Source organism: Canis lupus, chromosome 4 (genome assembly GCF_003254725.2).
Source record: "Canis lupus dingo isolate Sandy chromosome 4, ASM325472v2, whole genome shotgun sequence".
Taxonomy (NCBI): domain Eukaryota; kingdom Metazoa; phylum Chordata; class Mammalia; order Carnivora; family Canidae; genus Canis; species Canis lupus.
Window position 1 is genome coordinate 58,700,388 of NC_064246.1, and position 22,582 is coordinate 58,722,969.

A 22,582-nucleotide genomic window follows, 5' to 3' on the forward strand; every position below is an offset into this window, starting at 1 on the left:
GGCGGATTCCTTCTCCTTGTTTTTAGCATAATTAGAAGTTCACGACACCTCTCCGTTCCCCTGCACCGCCCCCGAACTCGGCCTCCACTTTGGTCCCTCGGTGGAATTCTGGGCTGTTCCATCATCAGCACTTTTAAGTAGAATCCCCTACAAAAGGATTGCACTATTCCACATTCCTTTTTCCCCAGTAAAGGACTGTACTACTGCAACTTCGCCCCCAGTCCTCCTGTAAGAGCTCTCTGCAAAACTTCGCACCTCACTGGTTTGTAGCATCGTCCTTTCAGTTCTTGCCCCCCTCCCCTCGCTGCCGCGGTGGCACCGTCCAAACGCAGACCTCACACCGAATTCCTCCACCTGCACGGACCCGGCGGGTCCCCCAAGATGGCGGCTCCCACCACGAGCCCCCGCGCCTGGGAGCCGCCATCTTGCCTCCTGAACAAAGCCGCCGAGGATGCCGAGGGGGCGAAACCGCTCTGTACGGCACGGCGCATGCTCGGGAGCCCCGCGCTGGGCTCTTCCAGACAGGAAGCGGGAGAGTTCATCAATCCACGTTAATCTGTGACAGATGACGAGGGTTAGGCCGGGACTGACGTTTCGGGGCCTGATAATCGAGCCTGGGGGTCAGAAGGGGGATTTATGGGTTGGGTCATGAGGAAGTCTGGGGTTAATACTGGGGCGGGGGTCTGCGGGAGTCAGTAATGGGAGGCCTATGCGTTCTGATGGGATGTCTGTGGGATGAGTGTTGGGTACGTATAGGGGGCAGTAATAGGGAGAGCTGTATGATCTGTGTGTCAGGGGTTCCGTGCGGCCCGTGTTCTGTGGACCTGTGGTCGGGATTCAGTGCAGGTGCTCTTTGGGATTTGGGATTTCTGCGCCTGGGTAATACGTTGATTTGTAGCGGTCATTAAAGCAGCCCCCGGGCTGATGAAGGTCAGCTCTAGTTTGGTGGGAAAGGCCTCACTTTACAATTTCTGCAGGTCCGAGGCCGCCCCCAAGGTGAAGCCCCACCTCAGATGTTTTCTCAAACCTCCCATCGCCCTGGATCCCTCGCGTCCTCAAGGAAGAAAACGTCCTTCGAACGTGAGAGCAAACATATCTAAAGGTCTACCGTTGTTAATTCTCTAGCCGAAGACCCCCAGAACACCCTGTGGTTGAATTAGTTGAGTTTATGGCTCTAGCATCTAGTTGGGAACGCGCGCACCGTGAGGAAAGTGGGGGCTTCTCCGTAAGAGGGTCTTAGAACTTCTTCTAGGATTTCTACTTGTGTTAGGTGATTTTGGGGAGTGCCTAAGGGGGTGGGCCTTGCTCTGACTTGGATGTTGTGAGGAAGTGGAGGAATTCGGTGTTGGGGAACGTCCATGAATCTAGAGAGAGGAAAGACTGCCCCGAAGCTGAAGCTGTAATAGGTAAGGAGGTAGCAGTAGCTCCTGTTAACTCGGAGACGGGGTTGGACCCTGCTGGTGCTTTGGGTCTGTGTTCAGACATGATTTTGGAGAGGTCTTGTTTCTGTCTTGTTACGTCATGGTCACAGAGTGGCCTTGTCTGATGTTGATGTTCTGGGTAATTATGTTAAATAGGAGAATTTGAGTGCCAGTTTTTTTCTTTTTCATATATGAGGTGCGATTTCAGCCCTGCATCCTTCTGTCTATTGAAATTGTTCTATATTCTGTTCAGCAAACATTTATTAAAACACTTGCTTTTTACTCATTCCACAGTTTGATGTCCAGAGAGGAGCACTGATGGTTTTCCTTCCAGGTTGATTTTGAACAAGCCTGGGATAACCCTATAGGAAACTATCTACCTTTCATGGGAATACTCACTTCTTGTGAATGAGTTCAGTCTTCTCTGTGTGACCCATCCTGGGACTGAGAAGAATTTACCAGGTAAGTATCTTTCTGAATTGTAGTATATTCCTGTTTCAAAGGTTCTAACCTGACACTATTTTCTTACGTAGGCAACCGCACTACTGAATATCAGCAATACAAACTTAAACAAAAAACATGCTAAAATCAAGTTTATTTATTTATTTATTTATTTATTTATTTATTTATTTATTTATTATTTATCTATCTATTTATTTAAGATTTTAAAAATTTATTCATAAGAGACACAGAGAGAAGGGCAGAGACATAGAGGGAGAAGTAGGCTCCTTCTGAGGAGCCTGAATGTAGGACTGGATCCCAGAACCCTGGGATCACCACCTGAGCCAAAGGCTCAACCACTGAGCCACCCAGGTGTCCCAAAATCAACAGTTTTAATCTGTGAATTTTGATTTGGCAAGAGAATTTGCTGGGTTAGGGGAAAATATAAAAGAGTTCTTAGGATTTTGCCAGCTGCTTGTGACTAGGGAATATGGGTGCATTCCTTGGTTTTCTACTTGGTTATTATCAGGGAACTGCTCTGTCTTCAGTTAACTCTTACATATATATGTATACATAACTATTGTCTTATTTAGAGTCTTACAGATAGAATTACAAAGAGAATTGCTAGTTCAAAGGGGAACAATAAGGTGTTTGTATATCAACAGAAATATCTGCATTCAACCAATTAAAAATATACCTTCTACAAGTTCTCTGTGATCATATGATCACAAGAGAACTTTTTTTTTTCACATGGTGCTTACAGACCCTTCTACAGCATGGCCTGTTTCCCATCTGACTTCTATTGGTGGTTGTTTCTAGACTGGTAAATGGCTCCTGGAGATATAGTCTGTCTTTCAGTCCTGATTCCTTGCACCTCTGCTCTTTTGGAAGAAAAACAGAAAATGACCAAGTCTCATGTGAGTTGCTTGCTTATTTTGTAGTTAGTTTCCATATAATCAAATGGAAAAGTGCAGAAAGCTAAAAATTAGAATTAGGGAAAACGTAGAACTAAGACTTGGAACGAGTTGCTGTATAATATGTAGATTATGTGCTTTTAAGCCACATAAAATAACTATTTAGTTCATGTATGTATATATAAGTCTTATATAGATATAATATACATTATATTTACATTATGTTTTTTTTTATATAAGTATGTAATAAAGTGCAAATTTGAACAAAATAAAGTGCAGATTTGTTCCATCTTTTCTAGCAGCCACAGTGGAGAGATAGAGGACATCATATACATGATTTGGCATTCTCCACATAGAAATCAGCTCAATTTTCAATGAAAGTATTTCTTGCCTTTAGGACAAAAGAAATTTATTTTGGGAGGGTCTTCTTTAGATGATGTCCTGACCTATACTTCTGCATCAATGTGTCAGTAGATTTTTTTTGTGATTGTGTCTTTAAATATTTTTTTTAGAGGACAGTTGTCATAATGTTAAAGCTGAACTCCATAAACATTATTCTTTGAGGAACTAAGGTACATTTTATCCAGAGATAAAACCTAGATAAAATGGAATGATGAGTATCTATTTGTCTCCGAAGTAATTATTTCTTCCAAATAGGCAGTTCTTTACCTAAAATTCACTGGCAAACACTTGGAGCACAGGGGTCTCTGATTCTCCATAGCCTTGCTATGGTCTCAGGTTTTGTGAGGATGCTCCCCAACTGAATGCCAGTTTTTGGTCCCTTTTTTTTTTTAATTTATAAAATCATTTTACTATTTTTTGTCCTGGACTGAATTATCCCTACTTGGTAAAAACATTTTAAAAAATACAAAAAATGAAAATTATAAAGTGAAAGGGACCCTAGCATTTTCTTCCTCCTAGGATAACCAGTATTAATAATTTGTGATGCTTAGATTTTTTTTCTCCATCTGAAAATTATTGATTCTATTGTTTATAAAATGTGAAGTTTCAACTTCATTATTTAACTGATTGACTATCCAGTTTTCCCAATATCATTTGCCGAATAACTCATTTATTCAAAATGCTACCTTTATTGAATTCCCATTTGTGATTAAGTCTCTTTTGCTCTTCTGTTCCTCTGATGTGTTTGACTCTTTTTGCTAAATACAGAATTTTACATCATTTTTCTAAATAGGCATGATATAGAACTGGGCATATGGTTTGGCATGCTATGGTAAAAATGAGAATGATCACTTCAGATTGAAACGGAGCATGCTGTTATAGGGTCCACTGTCATTTGAGGATGTGGCTGTAGCTTTCACCAAGGAGGAGTGGCAGCAACTGGATCCTGCTCAGAGGACCCTATACAGAGATGTGATGCTGGAGAACTTCAGCCACCTGGTCTCATTGGGTAAGGATGGCTTCCCCAGATATCTCAACATCTTCTAATCCCATGCCTCTCTCTTCTCACTGGATCAAGTTGACAAGGTGGATGGGTTCCTGACATAGGTAATGACTAAATTTGTATTCTTTTCTCTCTCCAGCAGAAGGTCAATATTCTGCTGAGCCAGCTGGACAGCTTCACTGTGGGGCTTTTTAAATAGCAGCCTTTTTTTTTTTTTTTGGTAGATCTTGACTCACAACTCTGAGATCAAGACCTGAACTGAGATTAAGAGTTGGATACTTGACCAGCTGAACAATCCAGGTGCCTATCACCCTTTCTGTTTTCTTCAGTATAGTCAACCCAATTCCTCTCTGATTTCCCTGTAATAGGACATCCAGTTTCCAAACCAGATGTCATCTCAAAGTTGGAACAAGGAGAAGAGCCATGGATCATAAAGAGAGACATACCAAATTGGATCTATCCAGGTAAAAATCTGGCAGGTGGGAGTCAATGGAAGTGAAATCTCAGTTCCCTTGGTTTTGTTTTTAATTGGCTGGTGGCTGAGACTTATGCTTCCACTCAGATTGGCAGCTCCTATTCTTTCTTGCTCCTCTGCTGAACATGTAAGTATTCAACAACTTGTTAATTAATAGCGAATCATGAAGAGAAGAAAAATTTCTCACCGATTCACTCAACAATCATATCTTTAGTGCCTTTCTAGAAGAAATTCAAAGGCAATAGAAGTCAGATGCTTTTCAGGACCATAGATTATACATGGAAAGACAAGACATCAAAGTTCATGGCTGTATAAAATTGTGTAACTAGTATAGTTCATGTTTTAGGAGTTCACTGAAAATTATAGTCTAAAGAGATGTGGCATAACTTAAGAAGGCATTTTTTCCAAGCATGAACCAGCTACTCTCAAGTATATTTGAAGGGTGGGTTAGGCAGGAGGAGGGTGAAGGTAAGCTCTAGCAATGGATGTGTACAAATTCTTGGAGTTAGGAATCATGGCTTTTCTGCAGGAATTTGCTAGGCTTAACTTCAATAAAAAATATTTATTGGGGAGTAATGGAATATAAACATGGATACAGAGTGTGAATACAGACAGTTAAAAGTCCATACTTGTAGCTATACTCTGAAATTTTGTTATTGTTTTATTTAAATGACTTTAAGATATAACTTACATGCCTTACAATTCACTCATTCAAAGTTAACAACTCTTTTTTTTTTTACTCAGTGGTTTATAGTGTATTCACAGATATGTATAACGATTGCCACAGTCAATTTTAAAGTATTTTTATCACTTGCAAAAGAAATTATGTCACATTCCTGAGCTATCACACTCCTGCTCCCCATCTCCCAGACCTAAGCAACTACTACTGTCTGCTTTCACTCTCTGTTGATTTGCCTACTCTTGGTATTTTATTTAAATGAAATCATATTAAAAAAAATGAAATCATATAACATGTGGCGTTTTGTGACTGGCTTCTTTCAGTTACCACACCATTTTTGAGGGTTGTCAACATTATAGCATATATCAGTACTTCATTTCTTTTTGGCTGAATAATACTCCGTTGTATGGATATACTACATTTGGTTATACAATTATTAGTTAATGGATATTTGGCTTGTTTCCACCTTTTGGTAACATGAATAATGCTATTATAAGCATTCATGTATGAGTTTTTGTGTAGACATACGCTTAACTTTTTCTTTGGTATATACCTAGGCATGGAATTGCTGGGTCATATAGGAACTTTGTGTTTAAGTAAAATGGTCTGTAATGACTAATTATATTAAATATATTTTCATCTGCTTATTGGCCATTCTGCATCTTCTTTGGAAAATAGTCTGTTGAGATCCTTTGTCTATTTGGAATTGTCTTTTTATTACTGAGTTGTAAGAATTCCTTATAGAGATAAAATTCTTATATAGAACTTATATGGAGCTTTTATGTAAAGTTTCTTTGTATGGATAAAGTGTATTTTATAGAGTTCTTTTTTGTTATTTTCTTCTGGTATTAATTTTATTATTAATTAGGACAGGCTAGATATTACTGTATTACAAATTAATCTCTAAGTGCCAGTGCTTTAACACAACAGTGTTTGTTTCCTTTACATGCTACGTTTCCAACACAGTTCAGCAGGGGGCATGCTCTATATGCCTCAGGAATCCAAATTGAGTGAAGTTAACACCATCTGCAGTCCACTTTGTCACTGATACAGGGGAAGAGAAATCTGGAGGACTCTTAGAGCTCTTCTTTGCTTTATGTAGATTGCCAGTTTAGCATGAAAGGATGTAACCCAGAAACATCCAGATGGGGGGATACATAGGGCAGGGTATGGGGAAAGGCTGCAGAACTTACTACATACGCTCTCCTGGTGTACCACTCTCCCAGCACCTCCATGTGTTCACCAACCTGGAAGCTTCTAAAGTTCTCATTTGACTTAAGTCTCTTAACCAGACATATGATTTGCAAATACTTCCATCTTGTGGGTTGTCTCTCCACCCTCTTGATAGTATCCTTTCAAGCACAAGATTTTTTAATTTTGATGAAGTCCAGTTTCTCTATTTTTCTTTTGTTGTTTGTGCTGTTGGTGTCATGTCCAAGAATCTATTGCCGAATCCAAGGTCGTGAAGATTTACCCCAAGTTTTTTCTAAAAGTTTTATACTGTTAGTGCTCTTACATCTAGGTCTTTGATCCATTTTGAGTTAATTTTTGCATGTGGTGTGAAGTAGGGGTCCAACTTCATTCTTTTGCATGTGGCAATCCATGTGTTCCAGCACCATTTATTTATTTATTTTATTTATTTTGATTTTTATTATGATGTGTTTTTATTTATTTGTATTTTTTTATTTTTTATTTTTATTTTTTAAAAGATTTATTTATTTGTTTGTTTATTTATTAATTTATGATAGACACAGAGAGAGAGAGAGAGAGAGAGAGAGGCAGAGACACAGGCAGAGGGAGAAGCAGGCTCCATGCTGGGAGCCTGACGTGGGACTCGATCCCGGGACTCCAGGATCGCGCCCTGGGCCAAAGGCAGGCACCAAACCGTTGAGCCACCCAGGGATCCCCCTATTTATATATTTTTTAAATACTAGTGTAGTTAAATACAGTGTTGTATTAGTTTCGGGTGTACAACCTAGCAATTCAGCAATTCCATATATTATTTAGCGCTCATCAAGATAAATGTACTCTTAATCCCCTTCACTTATTTCACTCATCCCCTCACCCACCTTCCCTCTGCTCGACCTCTGTTTGTTCTCTATAGTTGAGTCTCTTTTTTGGTTTCTTTTTTTGTTTAGGTTTTTTTGTTCATTTGTTTGTTTCTTAAATTCTACATGGGAGTAAAATCAAATGATATTTCTCTGGCTTATTTCATTTAGTATTATACTCTCGAGATCCATATACGTTGCAAATGGCAAGATTTCATTCTTTCTTATGGCTGAATAATATTCCATTGATATACACAATATACCACATCTTTTTTATCCATTCATCTGTTGATGGACACTTAGCCTCTTTCCATAAATTAACTATTGTAAAATAGTGCTGCAATAAACATAGGGATGCATATATCCCTTTGAATTAGGAATTTTGTATTTGGGTAAATACCCAGTAATGTGATTACCAATCATAGGGTAGTTCTGTTTTTAATTTTTTTTTTTAATTTTTTTTAGATTTTATCTATTTATTAATGTGAGACACACATGGAGAGGGAGAGAGAGAGAGACAGAGAGACAGAGACACAGGCAGAGGGAGAAGCAGGCTCCATGCAGGGAGCCCGATGTGGGACTTGATCCCGGGTCTCCAGGACCATGCCCCAGACTGCAGGTGGCACTAAACCACTGTGCCACCAGGGCTGCCCTGTTTTTAATTTTTTGAGGAACCTCCATACTGTCTTGCATACTGGCTGCACTGGTTTGCATTCACAACAGCAGTGCACAAGTGTTCCTTTGCCTCCACATCCTCACCAACTCTTGTTTCTTGAGCTTTTGAGTTTAGACATTCTGACAGGTATGATAACTCATTGTGGTTTTGATTTGCATTTCCCTGATGATGAATGATGTTGAGCATGTTTTCCTGTCTGTTGGCCATCTGGATGTTGTCTTTGGAGATATGGCTGTTCATATCTACTGCCCATTTTTAATTGGATTATTTGGATTTTGGGTATTGAGTTGTATAAGTTCTTTATATATTTTTGGATACTAGCCCTTTATCAGATATATCATTTGAAAATATCTTCTCCCATTCTGTAGGTTGTCTTTTAGTTTTACTGGTTATTTTCTTTGCTGTGCAGAAGCTTTTTATTTTGATGCAGTCCTAATAATTTATTTTTCCTTTTTGTTTCCTTTGCCTCAGGAGACGTATCTAAAAAGATGTTGTTACGGCAGATGTCAGAGAAATTATTGTCTGTACTCTTCTAGGATTTTTATGGTTTCAGATCTCACAATTAGGTCCTTAGTGCATTTGGGTTTATTTTTGTGTAAGGTGTAAGAAAGTGGTCCGTTTTCATTCTTTTGCATGTAGCTGTCCAATTTTCTCAACACTACTTGTTGAAGAGACTGTCTTTCCATTGCATATGCATGTCTTCTTTGTTGCAGATTAATTGATCACAGAATTGTGGGTTTATTATCTGGGTTATCTATCCGTTCTTTTGATCCATGTGTCTATTTTTGTACCAGTACCATACTGTTTTGATTACTGCAGTTTTGTAATATAATGTGAAGTCTGGAATTGTGATGCCCCCAGTTTTGTTTTTCTTTTTCATGATTGCTTTGGCTATTCTGGATCTTTTGAAGTTCCATACAAATTTTAGGATTTTTTTCTTCTAGTTTTGTGAATAATACGTTGGTATTTTGATAGGGATTGCCTTAAATGTGTGGATTGCTTTGGGTAGTATAGAAATTTTAACAATATTTGTTCTTACAATCATTGAGCATGGAATGTCTTTCTGTTTGTGTTATCTTAATTTCTTTTATCAATGTTTTATAGTTTTCAGAATACAAATCTTTCATCTCTTTGGTTAAGTTTATTCCTAGGTATTTTATGATTTTTGGTACAGCTGTAAATGAGATTGTTTTCTTAATTTTTCTATTAGTGCCTTTATTACTTAATATATAGGAATGCAATGAATTTCTGTACATTGACAGTGTATCCTATGAGTTTACTGAATCCATTTATCATTTCCAGAAGCTTTTTGGTGGAGTCTTTAAGATTTTCTGTATATAGCATCATGTCATCTACAAATACTGAAGGTTTTACTTCTTCCTTACTAATTTGGATGCCTTTTATTGCTGTGGCTAGGACTTCCAGTACCATGTTGAATAAAAATGGACATCCTTTATTCCTGACCTTAGAGGAAAAGCTCTCAGTTTTTCCACATTGAGTATGATGTTAGCTGTAGGTTTTTCATATATGGTCTTTATGTTGAGGCACGTTCCCTCTAAATCTACTTTGTTGAGGAAACATTTATCACGAATATATGTTATACCTTGTCAAATGCTTTTTCTGTATCTATTGAAATGATCACTTGGCTTTATCCTTTTTCTTATTGATGTGACATATCAGTTGATTCTTTTGGGAATATTGAACCACCCTTGCAAGCCAGGAATAAATCCCACTTGATCATGGTGAATGATTTTTTAAAATGTATTATTGGATTTGTTTGCTGATATTTTGTTGAGGATTTTCACATCTATGTTCATCAGAGATATTGGCCTGTAGTTCTCTTTTTCTGTGTGGTATCTTTATCTGGTTTTGGAATCAGGGTAATGATAGCATCATAGAATGAATTTGTTCCAGCACTATTTATTGAAGTGATTATTCTTTTCCTATTGAATGATCTTGGAGCCTTAGCCAAAGATCAATTAGCCTTAAATGAAAGGGTTTATTTCTGACTATACTATTCTGTCTGCCTATAGATCTGTCTTTATGCCAATCTCTGGACTATTGTTGCTTGTAGTAAGTTTTGAAATTGGGAAATGCCATTCTTCTAACATTGTTTTTCTTTTCCAAGACTGGAAACCTTGGCTCTTGAGGGTTCATATGAATTTTGGAATAAGTGTATCCATTTCTACAAATAACTATCTTTAGATTCTGACAAAGATTAGTTGAATTTATAGATCAATTTGAGGAGTACTGTTGTCTTAACAATATTAAATCTTCCAATCTGCAGAACATGTAATTTTCCTCTTTCATTTAGATTAATGTTTTCGACAATAGTTCTCAAAGTATAAATTCTATAATTGTTGAATTTATTACTTAGTATTTTATTCTGTCTGATGCTATTGTATATACAGTTGTTTCATTAATTTAATTTTTGGATTGTCCATTGTAGGTAAATGGAAATAGAATTGATTTTTGTATATTGGTCTATTACTCTGCAGACTTAATAATAAATTCATTTATTAGTTCTAATTGTTCTTTGTTGATTTCCTAGGATTTTCTGTATAAATGGTCTTGTCATCTACAAATTGAGACATTCATTCACACATTGGATTCCTTTTATTTCATCATCTTGCCTAAGTACCCTGGCTAGAACCTCCAGTGCAATATTGAATAGGATGGTGAATGGACCTCCTTGTCTTATTCCTGATCTTAGGGGGGAAAAACCAGTCTTTCACTGTTAAGTATATTAGCTGTAAGTTGTCATGCCTTTTGTCAGGTTGAAGAATTTCTTTTTTATTCCAATTTTGTTGATGTTTTTATCCTGAAAATGTGTTAGATTTTGACAAATGCAATTTCTGCATTTACTGAGATGGTCTGTTTATATGCTGCTCAATTAACCTGTTATTGGATAGTAAACCAACATTACATTCTGGGACAAGTTCCACTTGGTGATGGTGTATAATTCTTTTCATATATTGCTGGATTTGGTTTGCTACATGTACTGGGGGTCTGGAAGACCACTCTTAGGTTTGATGATTTAGTAGAGAAGCTCACAGACCTAGAGAAGGTATCGCACTCATGGTTATGGTTTATTACAGTAATGGAAATTACCAGTCTAGGTCTGAACATTTTTTTGTGGGAAGATTTTAATTTACTAAGTTTCTTTCCTTGATGTGAATCTATTCAAGTTACCTTTTTTTCTTGAGCCAGTTCTGGTAATTCATGTTCTTTAAAAGAATTTTTTTATTTTATTCAAATTGTCAAATTCATTGGTATAAAATCTTTCATAATTCTTTATTTTTTTCTTATGTCTGTAGGATTTAGTCTAGAGATGTTCTGTCTTTCTTTGCTGATGTTGCTACTTTATGCCTGCTTTCTTTTTTTTCCCTCATTGCTAGCTAAAACATGTTAATTTTATTAGTTTTTTCAAATCAGTTTATTTCATTGATATTTTTTCTATTTGTCCATTTTCTGTTTCATTGACTTCCACTCTGGTCTTTATTTTTCCTGTCTTCTACTTATTTTGGGTTTAATTTGTTCTTTTTCCAGCTTTTTAAGGTGGAAACTTAGATTATTAATTGAGACTCATATTGTTTTCTAATATGAGCATTTAAATACAGGTAATTCTCACCTTGTATGGTAGTGAGGGACCATAAAAATTACCATAGAAGTCAAAACTTTGCAAAGTAATCTTCATAATCAATGGAAAAAACTACAATTGTTTTGTGACATTTAAACTTTTTGTGAAAACATTCAAAACAGTCTATTTGTCATAACTGTATAGAGAAATGAAAATACAGTAAAATAAATAGTTCCTACCTTGCAATTTAAAACACTGACAGCATTGAAAATGTTTTTTCAACAATCTTATATAGAGTAGTTTGAGCAGTGTCTACCTTCTTATCATTATATAACTTATGATAGGAAGTGAGCTTGTTTTCTATGCCTTACCAAATTATCAAACTCTTTTCTAGATTGGATTAACTACCACCATTTTACCCTTTGTGTTTTCAGTGTTGTGATATATGTCCAAGATAATGTAAAGATTTTCGCCAGGTTCATTTTCTGTGTAATATATTTATTCTTTTCATCATAACCCAAGAATTTATGTCGGCAAGTTTTGCCTTCACTAAGTTCTGGCTACATACCTAAAATCTCATGAATAGTGGCAGTGCTACCATTTCTATGATCAGTTATTTTCTAAACACATCCAGTGTTGTTAGTGTTGTTTCTTTGCTGCATTTTCAGCTTTGTAGGCCACTTTCCCTTTTTAATTATTCATATTTGTAAAATACCACGTGTGTGGGAGACAAGGAGGAAACACACCTATACATTTTGCATTCTGTATATATATTGGATAACAGATGTGCAGTTAAAAATCAATAGACTTTGAAATAAGTGAAATGATTAGGTACAGATCATGAAGCATATCTGTTATTTACACAGGGATTTTGGATGGAAGTGCTAGCAGTGAAGTTTGTACTTTATGCTATTAGTCATAAATAGTATACTGTGGTAATTAAAATGTTAACTGTAATATTGCCAGACTGGTGTAATGTAACTAAACTGTGCTAACTGAAATTCATGCATATTGGAATCATTCAAGATGAGGACTACCTGCATACAACTTGCCTTCTTAAGTACTCCTTTTTTAACTTTGTTTCAGAAAATGTGATAGATTGTTTTCATTTTCAGTCACTTCAAATTATTTTCTATTTCTTACTAGACTGTTTAACATACAGGTTATTTATATGTATATTGTTTTCCAAATGTTTGCTGGAATTTTCAAGATCCCTTTCATTATTTATTTCTAATTTAATTATGGTTGGAGAATATACTCTGTATAATTTCTATCCTCATAAAATTGCAGCTTGTTTTGAAGCCCAATATATAGTCTATTCTGATGTCTGATTCATGTATTCTTGAAATGAATGTGTGTTCTGTTATTGGATGGGATATCTACAGATGTTAGGTCAGGTTTATTGATACTTAATGATTTTTTTGTCTACTTGTTTTAGAAATCTTTGTGAGAGGGATGTTGAAATCTCTGGACATAATTACTAATTTGTTTTTCCTTTTATTTTTGTTGTGGTTTGTGTGTTGTGGGCATTTGTGGTAGGTAGAGATACATTTATAATTGTTCTATCTTTTTGCAAATCTCACAATTTTGAAATATACTTCTTTGTTTCTAATAATATTTGTTGTCTTGAAGTCTATATTGTCTAATATTAATATAGTTACTTTACCTCTCTTCTGCTTATAGTTTGCATGATGTTTTCCCTCCCATTCTTTTACTTTTAGCCTGTCTTTGTATTTAAAATGAATTTCTTGGGCAACCTGGTTGGGACCCCTCTCACTCCTGAGAGCTTTCTTTGTATCTTAATAAACCTCTGTCCTTTAACTCAAAAAAATAAAAAATAAAATAAAATAAAATTCTTATAATGTACAGTTGATTCTTACCGTTTAATCCAGTCTGATGGTTTCTGATTAGAATATTATTCCATTCCCAGTTAATGTAATTGTTGATTTGTTTTGATTTATATTTGCCATTTTGCTATTTGTTTTCTATTTCTTTAATCTCTCTTTAGGTCCTTTTTCTTTTCCTGTCTTTTATGTTCAAAGAACATTTTTTGGCATACCATCTTAATTGCCTGGTTGAATTTTTCTTCATAGTTCTATGCGTGTGATATAGCTGTGGGGATTACAATGTGATATTTAACTACTTATAACCTACTGCATGTTAATACCTCTTTATTTTTCTGGCAAAACATAGAAACTTTGCAGTAGCACAGTTCCATTTTCTACTCTCCCTGACCATCCTGTGCTGCTTTGGTGTTGCTTTTTGTTTTTTGTTTTTTTAAGATTTTGTTTATTTATGAGAGACACACAGAGAGAGGTAGAGACATAGGCAGAGGGAGTAGCAAGCTCACTGCAGGGAGCCTGATTCAAGACTTGATCCCAGTACCCTGGGATCATGACCAGAGCCAAAGGCAGACATTCAGCTACTGAGCCACCCAGGTGTCCCTGCTTTGTTCTTTTAATCATGTATGTTACACTTAAGTTTGTCATAGGTTTGACAATGTTGTTATTTTTTTAAAAAAAGTTTTTTAAACAAAAGAAAAGGAAAAAACAGACATCTAAATTCTTTATATTTACCTACACACTTAAAAAAATCCTAGTGTCCTATGGATTTAACTTATCATCTGGTATTATGTTGTCAGAGAGATTTTCTTTAGTATATTTTGTAAATCAGTTCTGCTAGCAGATATTTTTGTTCATCTGCAAATGCCTTTATTTTGCCAGGTTTAAAGGAAAGTTTCACTTGATATAGAATTCTTGGTTGACAAGTTGCTTTCTTTTAGTATTTTGAATGTGTCACTCCAGTGTTTCCTGGCTTCAGTTTTTTTTAGTGTGTTGAAACTCAACTTGCAGTACTATTACTCTCCTAAGCATGATGTGTCATTTTTTTTCTTACTACTTTCAAGATTTTTCTTTGTCATCATTTTTTGGCAATTTGATTTTGTTTTGTTTTGTTTTTAAAGCTTTTAATTATTTATTCATGAAAGACACAGAGACAGAGAGAGAAGCAGAGACATAGGCAGAGGGAGAAGCAGGCTCCATGCAGGGAGCCTGACTGGGACACGAACCTGGGTCTCCAGGATCAGGCCCTGGGCTGAAGGCAGGCGCTAAACCATTGAGCCACCCGGGCTGCCCCAGCAATTTGATTTTGATGTGACTAGTTACCTAGGTATCCTGCCTGTAGTTTATGGAGCTTCTTAGATATGTAAATTAATGTTTGTCACCAACTGGGTGATTTTAAAGGCATGTTTCTAATTTTTTAAAATTTTATTTATTTATGAGAGACACAGAGAGAGAGAGGGGCAGAGACACAGGCAGAGGGAGAAGGAGGCTCCACGCAGGGAGCCCGACTTGGGACTCGATCCTGGATCTCCAGTATCAGGCCCTGGGCTGAAGGCTGTGCTAAACCGCTGAGCCACCCGGCGGCCCTCTAATTTTTTTCTTGACTTTTTTCTCTGCCTTTGAAACACTCCCGACTATACACATACTGGATAGAATGCCTAATATTACACCACATATATCTGAAGGTTTATTTTTTTATAATCTCTTTTTGTTCTTTGGGTTACTTAATTTTTAGTGATTTATTTAAGTTTACTTATTCTGATTTTGCTTTCTGCTTTCTCAAATCTAGTAAGCCCATCTGGTGAAATTTTAATTTCAGTCTTAGAATTTTCATTTGGTTCTTTTATGTTTTAACTTACCCAAAGTAAAGATTAGGCATAGAGTAAGTAAATTAACTTCCACTACAATCATGGTACAAAAAAAGTCAAATTAGTTCCTTTGTATACTTTTTTCTCTTTTAAAATTACATATTCATTCACTTATTCTCTAACAGTGTTTTCCTTCAAGTTCTTTAATATGTTTATAATACCTTCTTTGGGATCTTTGTTTACAAAATACAGCATTTGTACCTATGTAGAATCACCTTATATTGACTGATTTTATTCCTTAGTTTAGGCCACAGTTTTCTGTTTCTCTATATGTCTGGTAATTTTTGGTTGAAAACTCTACATTGTAGATGATGATCTACTGTAGTCTGGATTTTTCTGGTCCTTCTGAGGGTTTTTGTTTTGTCTTAGAGGCATCTAACTTTCTTGGGCTTAAACTGTGACATCTGTCTCTCCCACAGAGTGTCATTGCTGATGCCTCTGTTTAGTTTTTATTTGTGTGTTGAAGTCTGGCTCTCTAAGAGACTCCTCTTCACCTGGATAAAGTAGAGGTGAGCTAATGATTTGGACAGAGGTGGTATTAGACATCAAAAGGCAGTTGTGGCTTTCACTCTTTGCTGCCTGAGTTGCACATATGTCAGAACACTTTAAAGGTATAAAAAATTTGCAAGACTTTCTAAACTTCCAATCACTGCTGGACTCTATAGAATATCTTTGCACAAATATTTTAGTGGTCAGGTGGGGGTATAGGAAGAGTTTATTATTTCAACCTTTCAATGACTTTTTTGTTTTCAAATTCCTGTTAAGTTTCTAGCTGCTCTACTAAATAGCATTAAGCTGTAACCTGTGGATTAGGTTACAGGATGGGAGATGAGAAAACCCTAGGAAAGAATGCCACAAGCTCCCCATTCTTACCTAATCAAGTAGAAATGTTTGGTGAGTAAGCACTTTTCAGCTTATTACCTCTCATTGGTAGTTTTTCAGTGCCCTAAATTAGTTGTGTGATTTTTTTTAAAAAAAGATTTTATTTATTTATTCATGAGATAGGCAGAGGGAGAAGCAGGCTCCCCAAAAGGATCCCGATGTGGGACTTGATCCTGGACCCCAGGATCACACCTTAAGCCAAAGGCGGATGCTCAACCGCTGGGCCACCCAGGTGTCCCTGTTTTGTTTTGGTTTTTAATCTTTTTTTGTTTTGTTTTTTGGGGGAGGAAAATTCAACTACTTCATGCCACCACTATCAGAAGTAATGTCCATCTTTAATTACTCATGTGATAAGTATACATGTTTCAAATGGCCTTTTGCCCTCCCAATTCTCTGTCTGTTGGACCATCATGTATCATCCATTTGGTTTTACCTCTTTTGCCCTCTACTAGGTCTTTTTATCTGTGTGATCTTATTTATTTTTTATTCTTTCAGAGAGGGAGAATAGACTCGAAAATCCTCAACTGGATATGCTTGGAGGTGTTTCCTTCCATAAGGAGATATTGGAAAGTGTAACAAGAGATCGTTCATTGTACTCCATTTTTAAGGTCTGGCAGGATGATGACCAGGTGGAGAGAGATCAGGAAAATCAAAACAGACTTCTCAGGCAAGTCATGGCCATCAAAAATAAAACAGTTGTTGAAGAGTCTGGCTATTCATTTAGGGCATTAGGAAAACTATTTCATGACTACACAGACCTAGATGCTTCAAAACAAAGACTGTGTAAGTGTAAATGTAACTCATTTGAAAAGAGCTTGGAACCTAATATAAAGTTATTTCATTGTACTAGGGGTTATGCAAGAAAAAACACTGATGAGAATTTTGGATGTGGGAGTACACTTATTTCTTCCTATTCTAAACATGAAAAAAATCAGAATGGGGTGAAACACTGTGAAGGTAGTCAATGTGGAAAAATTATCAGCAATAAACAATCTCTTATTCAATATGTGAATGATGAAACTGGAGAGAAGACCTGTGTATGCATTGAATGTGGAAAATCTTTTCTAAAAAAGTCACAACTCCTAATACATCAACGAATTCATACTGGAGAGAAACCATATGATTGTGGTGCATGTGGGAAAGCCTTCAGTGAGAAGTCACATCTCATTGTACATCAGAGAACTCATACTGGGGAGAAACCTTATGAATGTTCTGAATGTGGAAAAGCTTTCTCTCAGAAATCATCCCTCATTATACATCAGAGAGTTCACTCTGGAGAAAAACCATATGAATGTAGTGACTGTGGGAAAGCCTTCTCCCAGAAGTCACCCCTCATTATACATCAGAGAATTCACACTGGAGAGAAACCTTATGAATGTAATCAATGTGGGAAGGCCTTCTCCCAGAAGTCACAGCTGGTTATACATCACAGAGCTCATACTGGAGAGAAGCCATATGAATGTACTGAATGTGGGAAAGCCTTCTGTGAGAAGTCCCACCTCATTATACATAAAAGAATTCACACTGGGGAGAAACCTTACAAATGTGCTCAGTGTGAGGAAGCCTTCAGCAGAAAGTCCGAACTCATTATACATCAGATAATTCATACTGGGGAGAAACCTTATGAATGTACTGAATGTGGGAAGACCTTCTCCCGGAAGTCACAGCTCATCATACATCAGAGAACGCATACTGGAGAGAAACCTTATAAATGCAGTGAATGTGGAAAGGCCTTCTGTCAGCAGTCACACCTCATTGGACATCAGAGAATTCACACAGGAGAAAAACCTTATGTATGTAGTGAATGTGGAAAAGCCTTCTCTCAGAAGTCCCACCTCCCAGGGCATCAGCGCATTCATACAGGAGAGAAACCATATGTATGTGCTGAATGTGGAAAGGCCTTTTCCCAGAAGTCAGACCTTGTTGTACATCGGAGAATTCATACTGGGGAGAAACCCTATCGGTGTACTGTATGTGGGAAAGCATTCATTCAGAAGTCACAACTCACTGTACATCAGAGAATTCATACAGTGGTAAAATCATAAGAATGGGCTAAGCCCAGAAAAGTCTAAGGTATCTGCACAAGCCTTAATAAATAATACAAAGCTCATGGATTTCATTAGTTTGATGGCATCTTTACTGATAAAATTTCACAAGCAAAATAAAGTTCCTAATGTGTTTAATTTTTTTATCAGAGATAATACAGACATCTCAGTTATATAAAGAATGGGCATTTTCATTATGGGATGGATGTAAGACTTTTGAGATTTGAACTGAATGATAAATATAACAAGTTACAAATATAGCTTATTTTGAAATTAGATATTTATGATTATGTTACATAATAGGAATTGGACATGCAGTAATATTATTAACATTAGCTTTGCATAATTATGACTGTGTAGTAATTTCCCATAGAGGACATGAAGAAAGCTTGAGTCAAAAGATGCTACAACCTAGTAACTGTGCTTGGGGGAAGGATTTGTTTCTCCTAAAGGTACCTATGAAATTATTCTTTTAGATAGATGGAAAGCTGGATTGATAAGGTTCAATAAATGTAGTCTTTTTGTTTGCTTGTGTGTTTCATTTCAAGAGTGTAAGTTGGTCTGTGTCAGTGGATGGACCCAGGATCTTGGAATTGACACTTCTTGCTTTTTCTCTCTTTTACTGTTCCCCTCTAGGAGCTTGGTATGATGGAAGGACATAGCTGGTCAGGGATTTTTTTTTTTAAATTTTTATTTATTTATGATAGTCACAGAGAGAGAGAGAGAGAGAGAGAGAGAGAGGCAGGGACATAGGCAGAGGGAGAAGCAGGCTCCATACACCGGGAGCCTGACGTGGGATTCGATCCCGGGTTCCAGGATCGCGCCCTGGGCCAAAGGCAGGCACTAAACCACTGCGCCACCCAGGGATCCCTGGTCAAGGATTTTAATGCTTATTCCATTACTCACAGGTTGTGTGACTTCAGGGAAACCCTTTTCCATCCACAGTATCTGTTCCCTCATCTGTATATAAAATTCTGGCAGAAAATATGTATTTAGCTCATATTTATCCCCTTTTTTCCCTCCCTGTTCTTTTGCAGGAGGTTGCTAATACCCAATTGTATTCCTTTAAGCTTGATTTGCATTCCAGACGCTGTGTTTCTGATTCCCAGTTTCCTTTCCTGTCTTTTCTTGTCAATTACACTGCCCTTGTTTCTGGTGGCCTAACTCATACTGTTATGGAGACCTCAATTTTTATTACATTTTGAAAACACAAGTTATGATTTATACACCTAAAGACCCTGTGTGATACCACCACATATCGTGTGTTACCGTTTCCCAAAAGCACCAGTTATTATAATTGAGTAGCCCTCAGAGAATAACCCATAGGGGTGCCAAAGACGTGACTGGGATAACTTACACAGACAGGTATGAATCAGGACATAAAAGTCCTACCTGCTGTCTCTAAAATGTTTCTGTATTCTTCATTGTGGGCCCAGCTCTTCTCCCATAAGAATCTTTAGGAAAACATCTCAATGGGGAAAAATCATATGTAGGAGGGATGTAGTGACCTGTGTGGCTAAATATGATTTCTGTAGTAAAGTTCCTGCTTGAATCCTTTTTATGTCTTGGTTAGCTGACCCTTCCTCTGCAGGGCCTTGTTTACTCTGAGAAATAAGACTCTGTGTGGTAATCTCTGGAGAGGACATGGCATACCTCAAAAAGATGTGCAAATGTGTATGAGAAAATTCTTTGTGTCGTTGTGAACAGTGATTGATACTGGATATAATTGGCCATTTGGACCTGGGAAATAAAACCTTCAGGCATGTACCATTGAGTGATCTGCTTTGAGAGGTCTTGATGAAAGTTGGCTCCACCTGACCCTTATGGAAGCATAGGAAAATCAGGGTCTCAGGAACATACAGAAATGTTGTGAAAAGTAAATGATAATATACTAACAGGAAATTATGTAAAGAAAATAAAGACTTGAGAGTTCTTATATTCTTATGGGCCTCCCATTTTGCATTTTCCCCTTCTGATCATGACATAATATGTACTATATAATATAGCAAAATTTAATACTGGTGTATAGAAAAATTTCCACCTAAAATCTAGAAAAAAAGACAATGTCCATTCTCACCGGTTTTATTCAACATTGGATTGAAAGATCTAGTCAGAGAAATCAGGTAAGAAAAAAATTAGTATGATTGGAAAGCAATAAAACATTATTTGTTGATCAAATGATATGCATAGAAGATGAAAATGTATAGGTTAATTATTAGAAATAAATAGCAATGTTTCTGTACATAACATTTTTAAAAATAAAGTTTATGCAATGGATGTAAAGTGAAAATGTAAAGATATCAGTTACAATGGCATGAAAAATACATCATGTCTAGAAATACACGTCTCGTATTTCCAGTACTATGTTGAATAGAAGTGGCAAGAATGGGCACCCTTGTATTGTTCCTGATCTTAGAGTAAACTCTTCATCACTGATTATGACATTAGCTGTGAGCATGTCATATCTTGCCTTCATTATGTGGAGGTATGTTCTTTCTGTGACTAATTTCTTGAGTTTTTATCATGAAAAGATGTTGAATTTTTGTCAAATAATTTTTCTGCATATGTTGAGATGATTTTTTATCCTTTATTCTGTTAATGTGGTGAATCACTTCTATTAATTTGCATATGTTGTAACATCTTTGCATCCCAGGTATAAATCCCAGTTGATCATGGTGTATAACCCTGTAAATGTACTGTTGAATTCTGTGTGCCCATATTTTGTTGAGAATTTTGCATATATATTCATCAGAAATATTGGACTTTCTTTTTTTGTAGTGCCCTTATCTGGCTTTGGTGTCAAAATAATGCTTGCCTTGGGGCACCTATGTGGCTCAGTTAAGTGTCTGCCTTTGGGTCAGTTCATGATCCCAGGGGCCTGGGATCAAGTCCTGCATTGAGCTCCCTGCTCAGCAGGGATCCCTGCTTCTCCCTCTATCCCTTGCCCTTGCTTGTGATCTCCCTTATGCTCTCTCTCAAATAAAGAAAATCTTAAAAAAAAAAAAAAAAAAAAAAAAAAAGTAATGCTGGCCTTGTAAAAAGAATTTGGGAGTGTTGCCTTCTTCCCTTTTTTTTTTTTTTTTGGAAGAGTTTAAGTAAGATTATTGTTAATTCCTTAAATATTTGGTAGAATTCACCAGTTAAACTGTCTGGTCCTGAGCTTTTCTTGAGATGTTTTTGATTACTGATTCAGTCTCTTGTTATTGGTCTGTTAAGATTTTTTATGAATGATTCAGTCTCATGTTGTATGTTTCTAGGAATTTATTTCTCAGTTATTCAGTTTGTTGGCATAATTGTTCTAAGTGATATTATGATCTGTTGTATTTCTGTGGTATCAATTTTAATGTCTCCTATTTTGGTTTTTTTTTAAGATTTTATTGATGGGACACACAGAGAGAGAGAAAGAGAGGCATAGACACAGGCAGAGGGAGAAGCAGGCTCCATGCAGGGAGCCCAACGTGGGACTCGATCCTGGGTCTCCAGGATCTTGCCCTGGGCTGAAGGCAGTGCTGAGCCACCCAGGCTGCACACCTATTTTGTTTCTAATTTTACTTGAGTCTTCTCTCCTTTTTTAGTCTGAATGATGGTGTGTTAATTTTGCTTATCTTTAAAAAAAAAAAAAACAGCTTTTAGTTTCATTCATCTTTTCTGTTGTATCTGTGGTCTCTATTTCATTTCTTTCTGCTCTGATCTTCATTATTCCTTCCTTCTGCTAACTTTTGGCTTAATTTTTTCTTCTTTTTCTATCTCTGAGGTGTAAAGTTGGTTGTTTATTTGATATCATTTCTTAATGTAAGCATTTATCGCTATAAACTACCTGCTTAGAACTGCTTTTGCTACATCCAATAGGTTTTGGTAAGTTGTGTTTCTATTTTCATTTGTTTCAAGATACTTTTTAAATATATTGGTTGTTCAGGTATGTTATTTAATTTCCACATATTTGTGAGTTTCCAGTTTTCTTAATTATTTTCTAGTTTCATACTATTGTGGTCAGAAAACATACTTGGTACGATTTCAGTCTTCTTAAATTTGTTAAGACTTGTTTGTGTCATATGATCTATTCTGGAGAATGTTCTGTGTGCCTGTAAGCCGAGTGTGTATTTTGCTGGTGTTGGATGCAATGTTTTGTATATATTTGCTAAATTCAGTGGATCTAAAGTATAGTTTAATGTTTCCTTATTGATTTTCTGTTTGCTTTATCAATCCATTGTTGAAAATGGGGTCAGAAAACCAAAGTCTTCTGTTATGATTATACTTCGGACTTGTTAGTATTTGCATAATATATTTAAGTGCTCTGGTGTTAGGTG

General features: G+C 36.5%; 1 protein-coding gene across 10 annotated transcripts; it reads left to right on the plus strand.

Moving 5' to 3' along the window:
- The first annotated feature begins 355 nt into the window (after positions 1-355).
- Positions 356-18,802, plus strand: LOC112651858 (zinc finger protein 300). Of its 10 annotated transcripts, none has more exons than XM_025435173.3 (7): positions 356-620; positions 978-1,102; positions 1,716-1,883; positions 2,682-2,779; positions 4,061-4,187; positions 4,550-4,645; positions 16,726-18,802. In XM_025435173.3, exons 4-7 carry the CDS (start codon positions 2,690-2,692, stop codon positions 18,273-18,275), a joined length of 1,863 nt encoding a protein of 620 aa, XP_025290958.1. In that variant the 5' UTR covers positions 356-620; positions 978-1,102; positions 1,716-1,883; positions 2,682-2,689; the 3' UTR covers positions 18,276-18,802. The 10 variants fall into 10 exon arrangements, with proteins under 10 accessions (XP_025290958.1, XP_035571414.1, XP_025290961.1 ...); XM_035715521.2 differs by having other exon boundaries at positions 1,756-1,883; XM_025435176.3 differs by having other exon boundaries at positions 978-1,080.
- Positions 18,803-22,582: the final 3,780 nt, after the last annotated feature.

Bases quoted from the DNA above. Each gene is read 5' to 3' on its own strand.
- LOC112651858 (XM_025435173.3), top strand. From the start codon at position 2,690: ATGGCTCCTGGAGATATAGTCTGTCTTTCAGTCCTGATTCCTTGCACC. The intron at 4,188-4,549 runs GTAAGGATGGCT...TCCCTGTAATAG, and splicing joins CAGCCACCTGGTCTCATTGG to GACATCCAGTTTCCAAACCA. The intron at 4,646-16,725 runs GTAAAAATCTGG...TTATTCTTTCAG, and splicing joins ACCAAATTGGATCTATCCAG to AGAGGGAGAATAGACTCGAA.